A 16,180-nucleotide genomic window follows, 5' to 3' on the forward strand; every position below is an offset into this window, starting at 1 on the left:
TGAAAGAATAAAACCATTATCCAATAAATAGTGCCTTTATCCAATGGATAAACTCTTGTGCAAGAGTTAGTGAGGATAACCATGGTCAAAGCAATAAATGCTTGAAGAGACCCATGAGTCAAATGAAGGTTGAGATAGAGGGAAAGTCTTTAACCATGTGGGTGAGTTGAGTTAACCATAAATGGTTATGTAAGAGCCATTAATGGTCATGCAAGAGCCATTAGTGGTTTGGAAGACTTTAGGGGTTAGCTTGTTGAACATATAAAGCTTTAAATGTTTTTCAAAGACTTTAGAGGCTTTGAGAAGTGACTCCAAGTTGCTTAGGAATGTGACAATATTTAGGGGATGGATTAGGCTAATTAGGAATGGTTAGAAAGTGGTTAGAAGGGTGTAGAAGGGGATGTAGGATTCAAGTGGATTTGGTGGGTGAGGGAAAATATGATTTAAATAAAAATAAAAATTCATTTATTTCAATTATGGTTGCAACTTGCATTTGTAGGAGAATGCAAGTGGGGGGGATTTGTTTAGTGATTTAAATAAATATTTATTTATCTATTTAAAAGAAGAAAGAGGGTTAAATTAAATAAATATGATTTATTCATTTAATTGATTTAGAGGTGTGGTTTAATGAATTAATTGAAATAAATTAAATAATTTATTTAATTAATAGGAGAATGATTGAGGATGAATTATTAAATTTAATTAATTGATTATTGAAGGTTTTTTAATCAAATAAATAGTAAATATTCATTTAATTAAATGGACAGATTTATGTGACTACACATAATATATCTGTGGAAGTTGTGTAACTCTTCTCTTTGTCCCTTTACTTGTGGGGGGCGCATTGATTTCCCCGTATCCTTTCTAAGGATCCACTTTTCCTTTGTTGATTGGTGTTTGCTTATGATACAATGTTATTCCTTGTGTGAAGTTATTTGTTTAAGGTTTCTCTCTTATGCAAGAGGTGTGTATCTTTATTTGCAACTTCTTCTTCACTTGGCAATGTATACCTATTGTAAACATACCCCACACATCTAGTCAAAAGTGTGCCATCTTTCATCAAGAATCCCTTTACCTAGCAATAGGAGGAAGGTAAAAATTCTTGTTCTCCTTCTTTTCTTTTGGTAGATGTTATGTTTGTTCAAATTCTCCTCTTGGGGGTAGATATTTTTTAGAAAAGATCTCTTCTCCTCCAAGGATTCCCTTTGCACTTGTTGCAAGATATCTCTTTGCAACTATCTTTTCCTTTCCTTTAGGAGTTAAATCTCTTTGGCTTGGAATTATACACATTCTTGCCAAAAGGATATCTCCTTGGTTTTGAAGGTGTGTATCCTTGTTTCTGGCTTCCTTAAGACATCAACATAGGACTATGTTGAAATATTAAGAGAGAGCATACATATCACCTCTTTGTACTATAGATTGCAATGTCTTACATGGAGTGTTCATACTCGAAATCAGACAAAATAAAGTCTTATACGATATGCTTCATGTATGAAACTCGACACAACCTTTTTATATGTCTCATATGGGGTGTACATACTTGAAACCAGACAAAACAAAGTCTTATATGAGACGTTTCATGCTTGAAACTAGACATTTTTTTTCATGTCTTACATGGGGTAGACATGCTCGAAACCAAACGAAATAAAGTCATGCAAGATTTTCTCGAAACCAAACATTTTTGCATTTTTATTTCATGTCTTATATAGGTTGTTTCATGCTCGAAACTGGACAAAACAAAGTCTTATATGAGAGTCTTAACTCCTGAAACCAGATAGCAGCACATATTGTGGGATGAATGGAACTAGCAAAACATAACTGGACTATTTTGACTCTCCTCCCCAACATGGATCACCTAGCAGAACACAACTAGCCCGTGGCATCCATGGATCTCTCTTTTATTTTCCCTATGAACTCATAGCTTTGCTATTTGCAGTTCATGGTTCATCCTTTTATGCATGCTCTTGTTCTTTTTATCTAATCTCTTGTATTCTTGTGATAGCATTCTAAGAAGGATACTAGCATTTGAGACATTTTTATTATCAAGGTCTCTTCAAGTAATTGACTTGGAGCCTTTTTGTGTTGTGTGTCTTTATGTGTCTTTTATCTTTGTTTGTCTTGTTTTGTGTGTCCTTGCATGTGATTGTGTGAGTTAAGATCCTAAAATTGGGGGTTTGGTTCCTCAAAATTAGTGATGTCTTATCTCCTTGTGATCTCACTCTTAATTGTTCCTCTCTCTCTCTCTCTCTCTCTCTCTCTCTCTCTCTCTCTCTCTCTCTCATCTTTCTACTTTACTACGAGTATTTGCATAGGCTCATACTCTTGTTAAAGTGGGGGCATAATGTAGCATCATAAATTGTAACTGCTACAATTTACACCTCATGTTTGTGATCCCATTTTAGTATGTCATATCCTCATTCCCTCTTTGGTTCGGTTCAAGTCCCATTCTCCAACTTTGATGTCATGTGCACTTTGGTGAGTCCTATTGTGGGGTACCCTTCCCCCTAGCATCTTATTTTGGTCTTGTTTGTAGACAGACCAGAAATCCTTGGTCTGGACCATGGTGCCCTAAAATTCCATGGTCCCTCTCAAAGGGGGGGCCTAATTTAAAATGGGGTAGGTGTTATATCTCCCCAATGGAATTTGATCCTCGTGGCTACACATGACTGTTGGAAGTTGGCCTAATCAATAATTTACCTAAGGAACCCTATAAAGACATCCTATCAATTCATTTTGATATCCATAATCTACCTAAAGTATTCATGCATATGTGGAGCATTCATCATCAAGCATTTTCATAGATTCAAGGTTGCATTTCATTCTTGAAGCACTCTGGAGCAAAGTTACATCAATCTTCATGCAAGCATGTGTTTTTCATTAGGGTTTTTCATGTTCATGTGTTTGTCATACCATTACATATAACATTTGTGATTAAATTCAAAGAGCATTTCATCATCATCAACAAGTGTAGATATGAGGTATATCTATCTAGTATTTATTTTAGTATTTGCATTATTTCATTCAAGGTTAATTCCTAAACTGAGGTTTGACTTAGGCAAACCCCTATACCTAACATATTTCCCTTTCTTTTTGTGTGTAGGAAATAGGTGTGGAGCTATACTCAAAAAGTTTGGCAGAGTCAAGAGTGATCAATAGACCAACTTTCCACGATGGAAAAATTGAAAGGCCATGGCGAACTGATACTATTTGGTCCTAAAAAATCAGACCAAACTTTTGAGAATAGATTCCAAACATCTTCTTTTGCCCATATCCAGGTCAGTGGCTCTATGGGACATATGTAGCTTATTATTTCCGTTAGAATACCTCAATTATCAACTATTTTGCCGTAATTTCATAATCAATCCAATCAACTTGGAAAGAGGGAGTCAAACCCTAACCAGTGAATCTAATCAAACATCTGAACCCTTTCCTTACTTGGATTGAAGCTAGATCTATTACGTTCAACCCTTTCCTTACTTGGATTGAAGCTAGATCTATTATGTTCAACCCTCTTCCCCCTTGTTTTGGTCAATTTGGAATTGTTTGTAGTTTTGTCATTAAAACCCTATTTCAAAATTTGCACCATTACAATTTCTATTTCTATTCTTATACTTATATGAAGATATTCAATTTTAAAATCATAATTACTCTCTTCTCTCTCAACATACCTGAATTCAACTAAGAAAATACTATTTTTCTTTAAATACAACTATATTTTAGTGAAAAGATTACCATAAGTGTTATATACATATTTTTATAATTACACCATATAGATCAATTTGAAGAAATCCACCATATTATTAATTTTAAAATAATTTAAATGGCTATTAGAAAATTACTTTGATTTAATTAAATTATTATAAATAAACAACTAAATTTTTTATGATTACATATAATATTGATTACAATTATTTATTTACTTTTTTAAATCAATAAAATTAATATATATTTTTCATAGGTTGACATATTTTTAAATTTTTTAAAATTATTTATGACTTGTCAATTTAAATGTTTCTAAATAACAATATTTTAAAAAAATAATATAAATAATAGCTAATATTAATACGCATTGTTCAGAATTAGTATCTATGAAAAAGAAATTGGGACATGATATCTCTGTAAAAAGCTACAATGCCCATTAAAAGAACATAAAAATTGTGTCTTTTAATGTTACTGACTTATTGTTCAGCTTTGTATAGACCGCTTGTGTGCACTTTGTGGATATCCGGTGCCATTTTCAGTTGATATGACTATCATTCATATGAAAAGAAAAAACAAAAAGGAAAATTACAACATGGATTCCCTGGCTGTAACACATCCTACCAAGATACTATATACATATACTGAATTACATAAAAAGGCTGATCCAAAAGCTGCATATATAAAGAAAGACTTCTGAACAAATACAACATCAATAAACATGAAAGCTATGAGTTACAAAAATTATATAATGTACAGTCAACACCATCAGCCATATGCATGAAGTTCTGCACAACTTGAAAACCAAATCAATTTTGTTTAATTGTGCAATGGAAATCGACCCTTAATCATAACATTCAAGACTTGATTTTGGCAAATTCAAGACTCCCCTTCCCATCGAGTCTGCTAGAAAAGTAATGCTGCATATATTCTTGGCGAATGAATTTTCTGTATTTACAGGGATGCAACTCATCTATGAGCTCAGGAGCAGGACCCACTTCTGTTTCCCCGCTTGGAGCACAAAACATGGCAATGGAGATCCGATCACTGTCCATGTTTGTGACCGCTCTATGCTCAATGCTATTAAATATTCCATTGCTTATTACCTAAATCAAAACACACAAACCAAACTTACATTTAATATTAATCTGGTGGCATCAAATATTAATCCCCATTTATAAAACAGAAACCTAGGTAATACATTATCCAGTATTACGAGGGGAGAGTTTTGTTTACTACATGAAATCTTAAATCGAGACAAACATTCACAGCTCGGATGAAAAAGTACAAAATTATACACCTACAGAAGTAATCTTCGAAACAATTTAACATTCTTTAATAGGTCTTAAACATTGTTTTGGCCAAAACTTAAAATCCATCATTATTACCTCAAGCATGTCCCCAATATTGATAACCAGGGCACCGGGGATGGGTTGAACAGGAATCCATTCACCATCCTTACAGATATGTAGCCCTACCGTTTCATCATCCTGCAGCAACACTGTCAAACCAGTTGCATCTGAATGAGGGCTTAAGCCTAAAACCAGATCTGGTCTTGGGCAGGGTGGGTAGTAATTCATTCGTGTTGACAGTGACATTTTCCCAAATATGTTAATGAAACAGTCTGGTTTTAGCCCCAAATTCTCTGATAAAAGGGAAAGAACTGTGTTGTCAAGCTTTTGAATTTCAACAGCATATCGATCCAAGGTTTCTCTGCAACAAATGGACAGTGCAATCAGATTGAAAATGAAAATGATAAAATTCAGATTGGAACATGCTACCATACTGTGGAATTATTTCTGAAGTGGATTCAGAAAAGGGAATCGAAGAAGTATACATTCTTCACATATCTATAGCCATCAAGATACTTCACATCATATCAATCCATAGACATATTATCAACATGAGATCAATAAAATGATCAACCACATTGCTTTTGTTTAAGCTTTTATTCCTTCTATTGAAAGAGAAAAAAGTTGAGCATGAGACTAATGTAATGCCGCATTGTCTAAGAACTAAGAAGCCAAAAAATATAGAAGCAATGGAAAAGCAGTGCCTATCCATCTGATTATTTGCAAATCCTACTCTATATAACTTGTCTCTATGCATTCGAATCTAATGGGAGCGTCCACAGCCATCATATTCCTTACCGTGCAAATAACCAGTAAAAGTGTTGAAATAATTAGCTGCCAACACTGGTAATCTAGATTAGGTAGAAAATCAGTCAGCAAATGCTGAATTAGTAGTGATTTGTTCAGTCCTGTTTCAGTCAATAAAGCCTTGAGTTGTGTATCCTTACTTCAGTTAAAAATCCCTAATCCATGACATGATTAGTGGAATCTATTTCTGTATACATCGGCTTTATATGCAGCTTATCACTTGAATAAAAAGATGACATTTTTCATCTTTTTATTTTGTTCTATATTTTCAGTAGGATATCAGAGCTAAGTTCACAATGAAGAGAGCATGAGGGCTAGGCCATGGATTAGAAAAACTTGCAATTCTTAAACAAAGCTTAACTCAAGTGGGTACTTTTTTCGAAATGGCTGACCAATGAGGTAAAGAAATCAAGATGTGGAGAACTTTAATGGACAAAACATCCTGTGGAAGGTGACATGAACATGCAGCACTTGGGAGCAGAGCTATGGACTGAATTGAAACCTGCTAATGGAGATGCAGCAACCATGTGAGAGCAGAGAGAAGGAAAAACAATAGCCATAATCTTGCTCAACCTAAAGGAAGCACAACTGCTGCATGTAAGCAGAATGAAAATCTCAAAGAAGCCATGTGATACAACGCATTTTGTCAAATGTTTGAGACGAACTACATGACAACAAGGTTGTACCTGTGGAGGAAATTCTTTCAACTATATTGGCTGATCAAGATTCAGTGTCATCACACATCAACAACTTCAAATTTATGTTGAATCAGTTGGCTGCAATTGGTTCTGCAATCTCAGAAGAGGGTACTGTTCTAACTCTTATGGGGTTGGTGGTCTCTCTAGGCACACAAGCTTGTCTCAAACTCCAAACAGTAATTGGGTAATTACAGCAGGAGGAGTTGAGGAGAAAAGACATACGAGTGAAATAAAAAACTTTCATTGCCTTGTATGTAAGAACGAAAACCCACCCAAAGAAATAGAACCTAGCCACCATTGATGATGAAAGTTCAAAGACAAAGAAGAAATTAAAATGTCACTGTTGCAAGAAGACAAGTTACAATCCAAATGACTACTGGAAAAAAGCAGTAGATCTTGTAGTAGAAAACCTCACAAACCCACACACAAATGCAGCAAATGAAGGAGCTAAAGAGTCTAAGCTATTTGTAAAAGCGTTGGCCACCACAATGAGTGATCGACACCTTTCGCCTATTGATTCAAGAACCTCATGATATATGCACCATGTAGAGATTTATGAGTCATACCGACTCATATGCAAAACTTTCTAATGAGAAGAAGGTTTATTTGAAGGATGATTCAAGTCCTAAGATGCATAGTGGAGGAGTGATTTTGGTAGAGCTCTGAGATGGTGCATGCAAACAAATCCAAAGTGTTCTGCATGTTCCAAGGTTAAACAAAAATTTGTTATATGTTGATAAAATTGTGAATGATGGAATTAAAGTGGAGTTCGACTCCAGAATATGCATGCTAAAGAACAATAATAGGCAGATCATGGCTAAGGGAGTAGGATATGGCAATCTATACAGGCTATACTCATCATGTGTGGAAGAGCATGCTACTGTTGCAAGTATGTTGCAGAAAATCTGCAAGGCAGATTTAAGGCATAAAAGCTTCAGCCATATTAGCATGTAGTATCTATAACTCATAGATAACCAGAAACTCGTGTTGGGTTTGGATCTGGACAAAAGATCAAACATGAAGCCATGTTGATGTGAAGCATGCATTTTAGACAAGCATCAAAGGACAAAGGGCTGGCGGGCTTATTAATCTACTGCTTGCCTAAAATTCTATGGGCTCGATTCTAGAACTATTTTAGACACCCCCTACAATTCTATGGGTCGAGTGTCCCCCCGCACTCCCCCCCGCTTTCTATTGTAAATGTATTGTAATTTCCAATTTAATGGACAAGTTATATGCAGGATGGTGTATTTTAAATTTGATATTATGCCTATGACACTAATATTGCTATCTTTCTTTTACTGCAGGTAAGGAGGATGAACATATATCGATTTCAATGTCATCTCCTTTGATTGGAATGATGTATAAATAGTAGGATGGCCACGATCAAGTGGCACCTTGATCGGACATGTCTTTTAGACATGTCCGACCAAGATGTCACTTGGTCATGACCCCTACTAACACCAACCAATCCATAACTAATCGGTGCTTCAAACATACCCGATAATGAATCGGTATCCTTAATGATAACAGCGCTTATAAAATGCCCGATAATGAATCGGTATCATTTCTACTGATAATAGTGCTTAATCATATTCAATCAGTATCATATGTTAATGATAATAGTGCTTAAACATATCCAATCATGAATCGGTGTCATTTGTTAATTGTTACAGATATAAAACATACCCGATTATGAATTGGTATCAAGCATATGGATGAATATAACATAAACAATAACAATAGTTGTTAGCATTATATGCTATCATGTTAATACCCCAATAGCATATTAATGCCGATATGAATCGACATTAATATGCTATCGGGTTAATAGCCCGATAGCATTTTAGATTGACACTTAACATAGTTAAGCAGGTCGTCAATCTAATCCAATATCAATATCATAATTGTGACCAATGTTATAGTCTGATAAACATAAAGCATGAATGAGTAAACAGAATATAGGAGATTACTGAGTTAGGAGAGTCTTATCTTGCAGAGGCTACTAATGCATTAACACTCCCTCTTAGCTTTTGGAAGATAAGGTAACCTGCATCACATTTCTTTTTCAAAATGTCAGTCTCCAAGAATATATATCATCTATACATATAATATGAAGTACCATCAGAACATAGGATACAAACATAAAACATTACTCTTAAGTATGTGACATAGGGTACCACCCAACTATGTGATATAATAGATTCATCATTTTATTATGACAAGATATCACCTAAACACGTGATATCAGTATTGCCTAAACACGCAATACTGAGGATAAACATATGAGGATGGTTAAATTCTCATCTTATCCAGGTTGTGATATGTGCACAAACATTTCATTCAAATGTTTTATCACAACAACATCATGGCACATCCATGACATACCAAAGATCCAACATGATAACTGGTTTGAGAATCATAAGATCGTCACCTTATGATGTCTGCATACAAGCGTTCATAATCTGAGAGATCGTCACCTCTTAGATATGAACACAGGGGGTAAAACCCAGAATGTCTCAACATGACAAAAGAAGTTTACATTTTCAACATCTTATTTACAAAGCAAATTACCTTTCTATCATACCTAAACCCTTTTTGAAGTGATCAACCTTCACTCTGGAAAGTGGTTTGGTCAGAATATCTGCAATCTGATCTCCTGTACTAACATATTCTAATTTGATCACATTTTTGTCTACCATGTCTCGTACATAATGGTATGGGATCTCAATATGTTTGGATCTATCATAGAACACTGGATTCACTGAAAGTTTTATGCAACTTTGATTGTCGCAATGGATGATAGTAGGTTTCATCGGATTGCCAAACAATCCCACAAGCAACTTTCTAAGCCACACTCCTTCTCGGGCAGCCATGGAGGCTGCAATGTATTCGGCCTCGGTGGAACTTTGCACTACAGAAGACTGCTTTCTGCTGATCTAGGATATCATGGCTGATCCCAAACTAAAGCAGCACCCAGAGGTGCTTTTCCGATCAGTCACACTTCCAGCCCAATCTGAATCTGAGAATCAGTGTAGATTAAGATCAATATTCTTATACTTGAGACCAAGGTTTAAGGTGCCTTGTAAATATCTCATAATGTGTTTTACTGCTACCAGGTGTATCTCCTTTGGCTCACACATAAACTGACTCAAGGCATTCACTGCATAGCAGATATCTAGTCTTGTATTTACCAGATACATAAGAGACCCAATCATTTGCCTGTATAGAGTGGGGTCAGTAGAAGGTGATTCTGTTGCTGCTTCTTTAAGTTTATAAAGATTGGTTTCCATTGGAGCGGTCATAGGTCTACAGTTGAGCATTCCAAATCTCTTCAGGATGTCTAATGTATACTTGCCTTGGTTTAGAACAATGTTGTCAGGATTCTGCCATACTTCCAACCCTAGGAAATAATGAAGGAATCCCAAGTCCTTCATATCAAATTCTTTGGATAGCTCTTTCTTGCATTGATCTATAAGGTGATCTTCTTTAGGCCCTGGGAGCCTGTTTGAGCCCATATAGAGCATTCTTGAGTCTGCACACATGAGATTCTGCATGATGGATCTCAAACCCTTCAGGTTGCTCTAGGTATACTTCTTCAGATATCTCTCCATTAAGAAAAGTTGTCTTTACATCCATTTGATGTACCTTCCATCCCTTTGTTGCTGCAATTGCTAGTACAGCCCTTACTGAGGTATATCTGGCTACAGGCGCAAATGTTTCTTCATAGTCTATCCCTTCCTTTTGAGAAAAACCTCTCGCTACAAATCTTGCCTTATATTTTTCAATGCTGCCATCTGCTGCATATTTGATCTTGAAGAGCCATTTAGAAGAAACAACAGATTTCTTAGTTGGCCTAGGAACAATTTCCCATACATCATTTTTCATTATGGATTGATACTCTTCAGACATAGCATCCTTCCATACTTGATGTTTAAGGGCATCTGTTACATTGTCAGGTTCGTTTTTAGATAGGTCATTCATAAGAGCAACATAGCTAGTAAATTTATTAGGTCCTTTGCTTTCTCTGAAGGTTCCAAAAGGAGCAACAAACCTCTGAGCTTCTTCTACTGTTTTGGTGGCCCATAGTGATCTTTTCTTGAGATTTCTAGGTGTGTTTTCATTTTCATTTTCAGTTTCATCTAGATTCTCCCTCTAAAACTCAGGGGCAGGATTTTCATCTAAGTTAGAGGTAGGTACATAGATTTCAAGTTCTATGAAGTTCTGAGCTCTTTTGAAAGCCAATTCTTCTTCAAATATTACATTCCTACTTAGTTCAATATTTCTTTGACCAAGTACATAGATTTTGTAGGCTTTGGAGGTTTCACTATATCCTACAAGCAATCCTCTTTTCCAGAAGGTTCTAGTTTTAGTCTCTTTTCTTTAGGTATATGGATATAGACATGACTTCCAAATATCCTAAGGTGGCTAATATCAAGTTTAATCTTAGTGAATACTTCCTCAGGAGTTTTGTCCTCAAGATGGGAGTGAGGGCACCTGTTCTGTATATATACAGTGGTGCTGGAAGCTTCAGCCCAGAGATTAGTGTTAAGGTTTTGATCTAGGATCATGGCTTTGGCAGCTTCAACTATAGTCCTATTTTTCCTTACCCCATTTTGTTGGGGGTTATAAGGTATAGTAAGCTCCCTCTTAATCCCATTATCTCTACAAAATTCTTTAAATGAATCTGATGTGTATTCTCCACCATTGTCGGTTCTTAGGGTTTTAACTTTGTTTCCTGAGTGGTTTTCAGTTAGTGATTTAAATTCTTTAAACCTAGAGAGGATCTCTTCTGATTCTTTACTTTTCATAAAGTAGATCCAAGTCTTCCTAGAGTAGACATCAACAAATATTACATAATACAAGAATCCCCCTAGAGAGGATACGGACATAGGTCCGCATACATCAGAATGAACTAATTCTAGAATTTTGCTAGTTTTCCTAGTACTATTTTGGAATGCACCTTTGGTATTCTTACCTAGGGCACATCCTTTGCATGCCCTTGAATGATCTTGCTTTAATTTGGGTAGACCTGTGACAAGGTTTCCCATTGAAGATAAAGCCCTAAAATTCGGATGGCCTAATCTTCTATGCCAAACTTCATTTGCATTAGTGGCTTCATGGATTAGGGCTAGATTGGTTTCCGTGCACAGCTCATACAAATAGCCCTGTCTCTGTCCAATGGTCTTTGCCTTCTTGATGGAGGAGTTCCTTGGCCAGGCCAATACTTTGTTGTCCATGAATGTCACTCTGTATCCTTTATCTTCCAATGCCGATATAGAAACTAGATTTCTTTTGATGTCGGGGACATATAGTACTCCTTCAAGCCGTAAGGTTATGCCTGTCTTCAATTTGATGGTGCAGGTTCCTACTCCTCTGACTGGATATGTGGAGTCATCTCCGATGGTCCTCATCACTCTCCTCTGTCATGGAATCAAGTACTTCTCTAAACCTAGTGATGTGCCTGGATGAACCACTGTCAATCACCCATGAGTTGATTTTGTTAGAAGCTTGACTTGTGAGTGCTAAGTAGAATACGTATTTCCCAGAGTCATCTTCCCCTTTAGTCTTCCCTGCTTTGACAAATGTAGCATGTTTCTTGGTTCTTTCCAGGCATTTTGCAATGAAGTGTCCGAACTGATCACATCTGTAACATTGAATGTGAGAAAAGTCCTTCTTTGAAATGTTCTTGCCTTGACGACCTTTTCTCTTTCTAAACTGCCTTTTCTTGTTTTGCTTGGTGGAGTTGGTGTTTAGAACTTGCAGGTCTTCATCTATATTCTTGTGTTTCATTCCCATTTTGTTCAATCTTGATTCCTCTTGGAGACAGTCATCCCTTAATCTTTCAAATTTGGGATATTTGGACCTTGCACTGATGCCTTGGACAAATGTGCTCCATCCACTAGGCAACCCATCTAAAGCAATGAGTGTTAGCTCTTTGCTTTGGATCTCGTAGTCTAGAGTTGCAAGTTCATCTTTTAGAACTGATATCCGCATAAAGTAGGCGTTGATTGTCTCCCCTTTGTTCATGATGATATGATTTATTTCTCGTTTTAATGCTAGAGTTCGACTTGCATTTGATATCTCAAATGTGCTTTCAAGAGCTTTGAACATTTTATAGGTTGTCTGATGTTTTCTTATGATGGGCATTATGTTGTTTCTCACCCCATCAACTATTATTTTTATTGCCTTTTCATTTCCCTCAATCCATGCTGTTTTGTCAAGTTCATTTTCAGGTTGATCATTTTTAGTTTGAACAAACGAATCCACTTTGTTCTCCTTTAAGATCATCTGAATTCTGAATTTCCAGGCTGAAAAATCATCGCCACCTCCGAGTCTGTCTTCGAATCTAATAGCACTGGCCATTTGAAGAAATGTGATGTAGTATATAACCTTGTTCTTAAATTTGTTTCACGAAATTAAATAGCCTCAAGTTCGATCAACTTGGCTCTGATACCATGTAAATGTATTGTAATTTCCAATTTAACGGACAAGTTATATGCAGGATGGTGTATTTTAAATTTGATATTATGCCTATGACACTAATATTGCTATCTTTCTTTTACTGCAAGTAAGGAGGATGAACATATATCGATTTCAATGTCATCTCCTTTGATTGGAATGATGTATAAATAGTAGGGTGGCCACGATCAAGTGGCACCTTGATCGGACATGTCTTTTAGACATGTCCGACCAAGATGTCACTTGGCCGTGACCCCTACTAACACCAACCAATCCATAACTAATCGGTGCTTCAAACATACCCGATAATGAATCGGTATCCTTAATGATAACAGCGCTTATAACATGCCCGATAATGAATCGGTATCATTGCTAATGATAATAGTGCTTAATCATATTCGATCGGTATCATATGTTAATGATAATAGTGCTTAAACATATCCGATCATGAATCGGTGTCATTTGTTAATTGTTACATATATAAAACATACCCGATTATGAATCGGTATCAAAGCATATGGATGAATATAACATAAACAATAACAATAGTTGTTAGCATTATATGCTATCGGGTTAATACCCCGATAGCATATTAATGCCGATATGAATCGACATTAATATGCTATCGGGTTAATAGCCCGATAGCATTTTAGATTGACGCTTAACATAGTTAAGCAGGTCGTCAATCTAATCCAATATCAATATCATAATTGTGACCGATGTTATAGTCTGATAAACATAAAGCATGAATGAGTAAACAGAATATAGGAGATTACTGAGTTAGGGGAGTTACTGAGTTAGGGGAGTCTTATCTTGCAGAGGCTACTAATGCATTAACATCTATAGTTTTCTATGGGGAGCCCCTACAATTCTATAGGCATTATACTACCGAGCTGATTCCTTTAGAATAGTAGGGAACTCGCCATACAATTCTATGGTAGATTAATGCACCCCAGACAAATTTTAGGGCCCCCAGCCCCTTGCACAAAGGAAGGAGGCACTTGAGAAAAGGAGTTGCTGGAGCTTATAAACTCTGACATATGGCAACCAATGCAAACAATGTCAATTGCAGGCACAAATTATTTCATAACCTTCATGAATGATTGCTCAAGGTATAATTATGTGTTCTTCACTGAACAAAACTTTGAAGTCTTTGACAAGTTCAAACACTTGAAGAATCTTGTGAAGAAACAAATAGGAAAATACATATAGAAGCTCCAGTGGCAATGGCAGAGACTACAACTCAAAGGAATTTGAACAATTTTAAAATGGATGTGGTAACTGAAAGACAATGGACAGACCCATGCAACCCAGAACAAAATGGAGTTGCTGAAGGCTAAAGCCAAGCGCTAGTGGAACAAGCAAGGAACATGTTGAACAATGCTATACTATCAAAGATTTCTTGGGCTGATACAGTTGCTACTGCAGCAGAGCTTGGAAGTAGAGTTCCAACAAAGGCAGTGATTAGAAAATCTCTAGAAAATTTGGTTGAAGATCAAACCAACAGAAACCCACCTTTGTGTATTTGGGTGTGCAACATTTATGCACATACCTAATGAGAAAAGAACGATGGACGTGAAAAATCACAAGTCCATCTTTCTTGGATATGCATTTGGAGTTAAAGGCTAAAAGGTGTACGATCTTGCTAAATGCTCAATGACAATCACCAAAGCTGTCATATTTCATGAAAGCACAGGTGTACCAAATAAATGGCAGACAATGAGCTTCCTATAGCTACCTTGAATTAGGATTAAGTACAGCCACTATACCAACAGATTGATAAAGCTAGTGATGAAGAATAAGCCATACAACCTAGTGAAGATGAAGAAGGAACTGCTGGTGCATGGAAGGACGAAACTGCAGAATTTCCACTATAGCTTTAGAGATTGGTAAGGATTCAAAAACTTTTGCTCATATTTTCTTTAGCATCCTTTGGAGCTAAACCAAATACCTTAACCGAAGCACTCCTAATGCAGCTAAATGAAAAGAGGGGTTGAATCTTGAACACAAATCATTGTTGACCAACAAAACTTGGTGTTTAACCACATTTTCTTTGGAGGTAAATATTCTTGGGTGCAAATGGTTGTTCAAGAAAAAACTAAAAGTAGATGGAGCCGTTGAATGGTGTAGACACCTGAATTTACTTATTTACCATCCCTCCTAAAACAATGTTTAACACTGCCTCCTGAAAACCATGTCGATATTCATCACCATGTTAATTCTCTTAAATTGACACTTCTTACCATGTTAATACCTTTCTAACTTCATTATCCCCTTTACTAATGAATTAAATAAATTATATTTAATTCATAAAGGGAAGGAGAAGTATAATGTTGACAAGGGACAAGCAAGTGGAAGTTTTCCAAGTCAACAGGTTCACAAGTTCGTGAACTGGGTGATTCACTGACCTGTTTCATTGGTTATCCATCTTGCCAAAAGTTTGAAGCACCAAAGAGAAAGAGGAAGAGAGAAAAGAAAACAAGGAGAAAGAATTCAAGTCTTGACCAGTTCGCAGGGTTGTGAACTTGCCGAAATGCCAAAATAATTTGTGTGCCTTCAAAAGCATAGATGGGGAAAGGGCAAAGGGTGATGACGAATGAGAATCAGGAGCCTTCATCAAAGTCTGCGAAACTCAAACTTAACCAAAAAAACCAAGTTTTTTAAAAGGTACGTTTTGTGACATAAAACTTCACCAAAATGTAATGACGCCATAAGTCCTAGGAATTGACAAAGGTTTTAAAATGCAAGAACAAATCTGTGAAACGAGAACCTATTATAACCATTTTCAAACATAGAGCGATAAATTGAATGGTTTGATTTTCACATTTCCCACTTACCTTCATTTACTCAAACTATTCATCATTACTGCAGGTCCTCCTTATTACCTACATCCAATTCATTAGGTCTTCTCTGCATCTCAAGGGACCATTTTGGGGGAAGATTGATCGCGTACCATTGATTTTAAACTACGATAGTGTTGTGATTAGGGCTGACACCCTGCATGGTTAAAAGGATTTTTGAGTTACATTTTGAAGGATTGATCAGTGATTATTCCAAATAGACTTAGCTGGTGCCAGGGCTTTTCAGGGTTTCAATCATTGAAGTTTGATTGCAAGATGGCAATGGATTCTATTGAATTGTTAGAATAGATTATTACAACTG

At 36.2% G+C, this 16,180-nt stretch overlaps 1 protein-coding gene across 1 annotated transcript in view; it reads right to left on the minus strand.

Moving 5' to 3' along the window:
- Positions 1–4,362: 4,362 nt before the first annotated feature.
- Positions 4,363–16,180, minus strand: part of LOC131032833 (oxoglutarate-dependent flavonoid 7-O-demethylase 1) — a 28,099-nt gene continuing 16,281 nt past the window's right edge. The window contains exons 3-4 of the mRNA XM_057963878.2: positions 5,088–5,412; positions 4,363–4,805 (exon numbers count right to left, since the gene is read on the minus strand). Of these exons, the coding sequence (XP_057819861.1) occupies positions 4,557–4,805; positions 5,088–5,412 (574 nt within the window). The 3' untranslated portion in view covers positions 4,363–4,556. The remainder of the gene's footprint in view (positions 4,806–5,087; positions 5,413–16,180) is intronic.

This window comes from Cryptomeria japonica, chromosome 5 (assembly GCF_030272615.1).
Source record: "Cryptomeria japonica chromosome 5, Sugi_1.0, whole genome shotgun sequence".
Classification (NCBI taxonomy): Eukaryota; Viridiplantae; Streptophyta; class Pinopsida; order Cupressales; family Cupressaceae; genus Cryptomeria; species Cryptomeria japonica.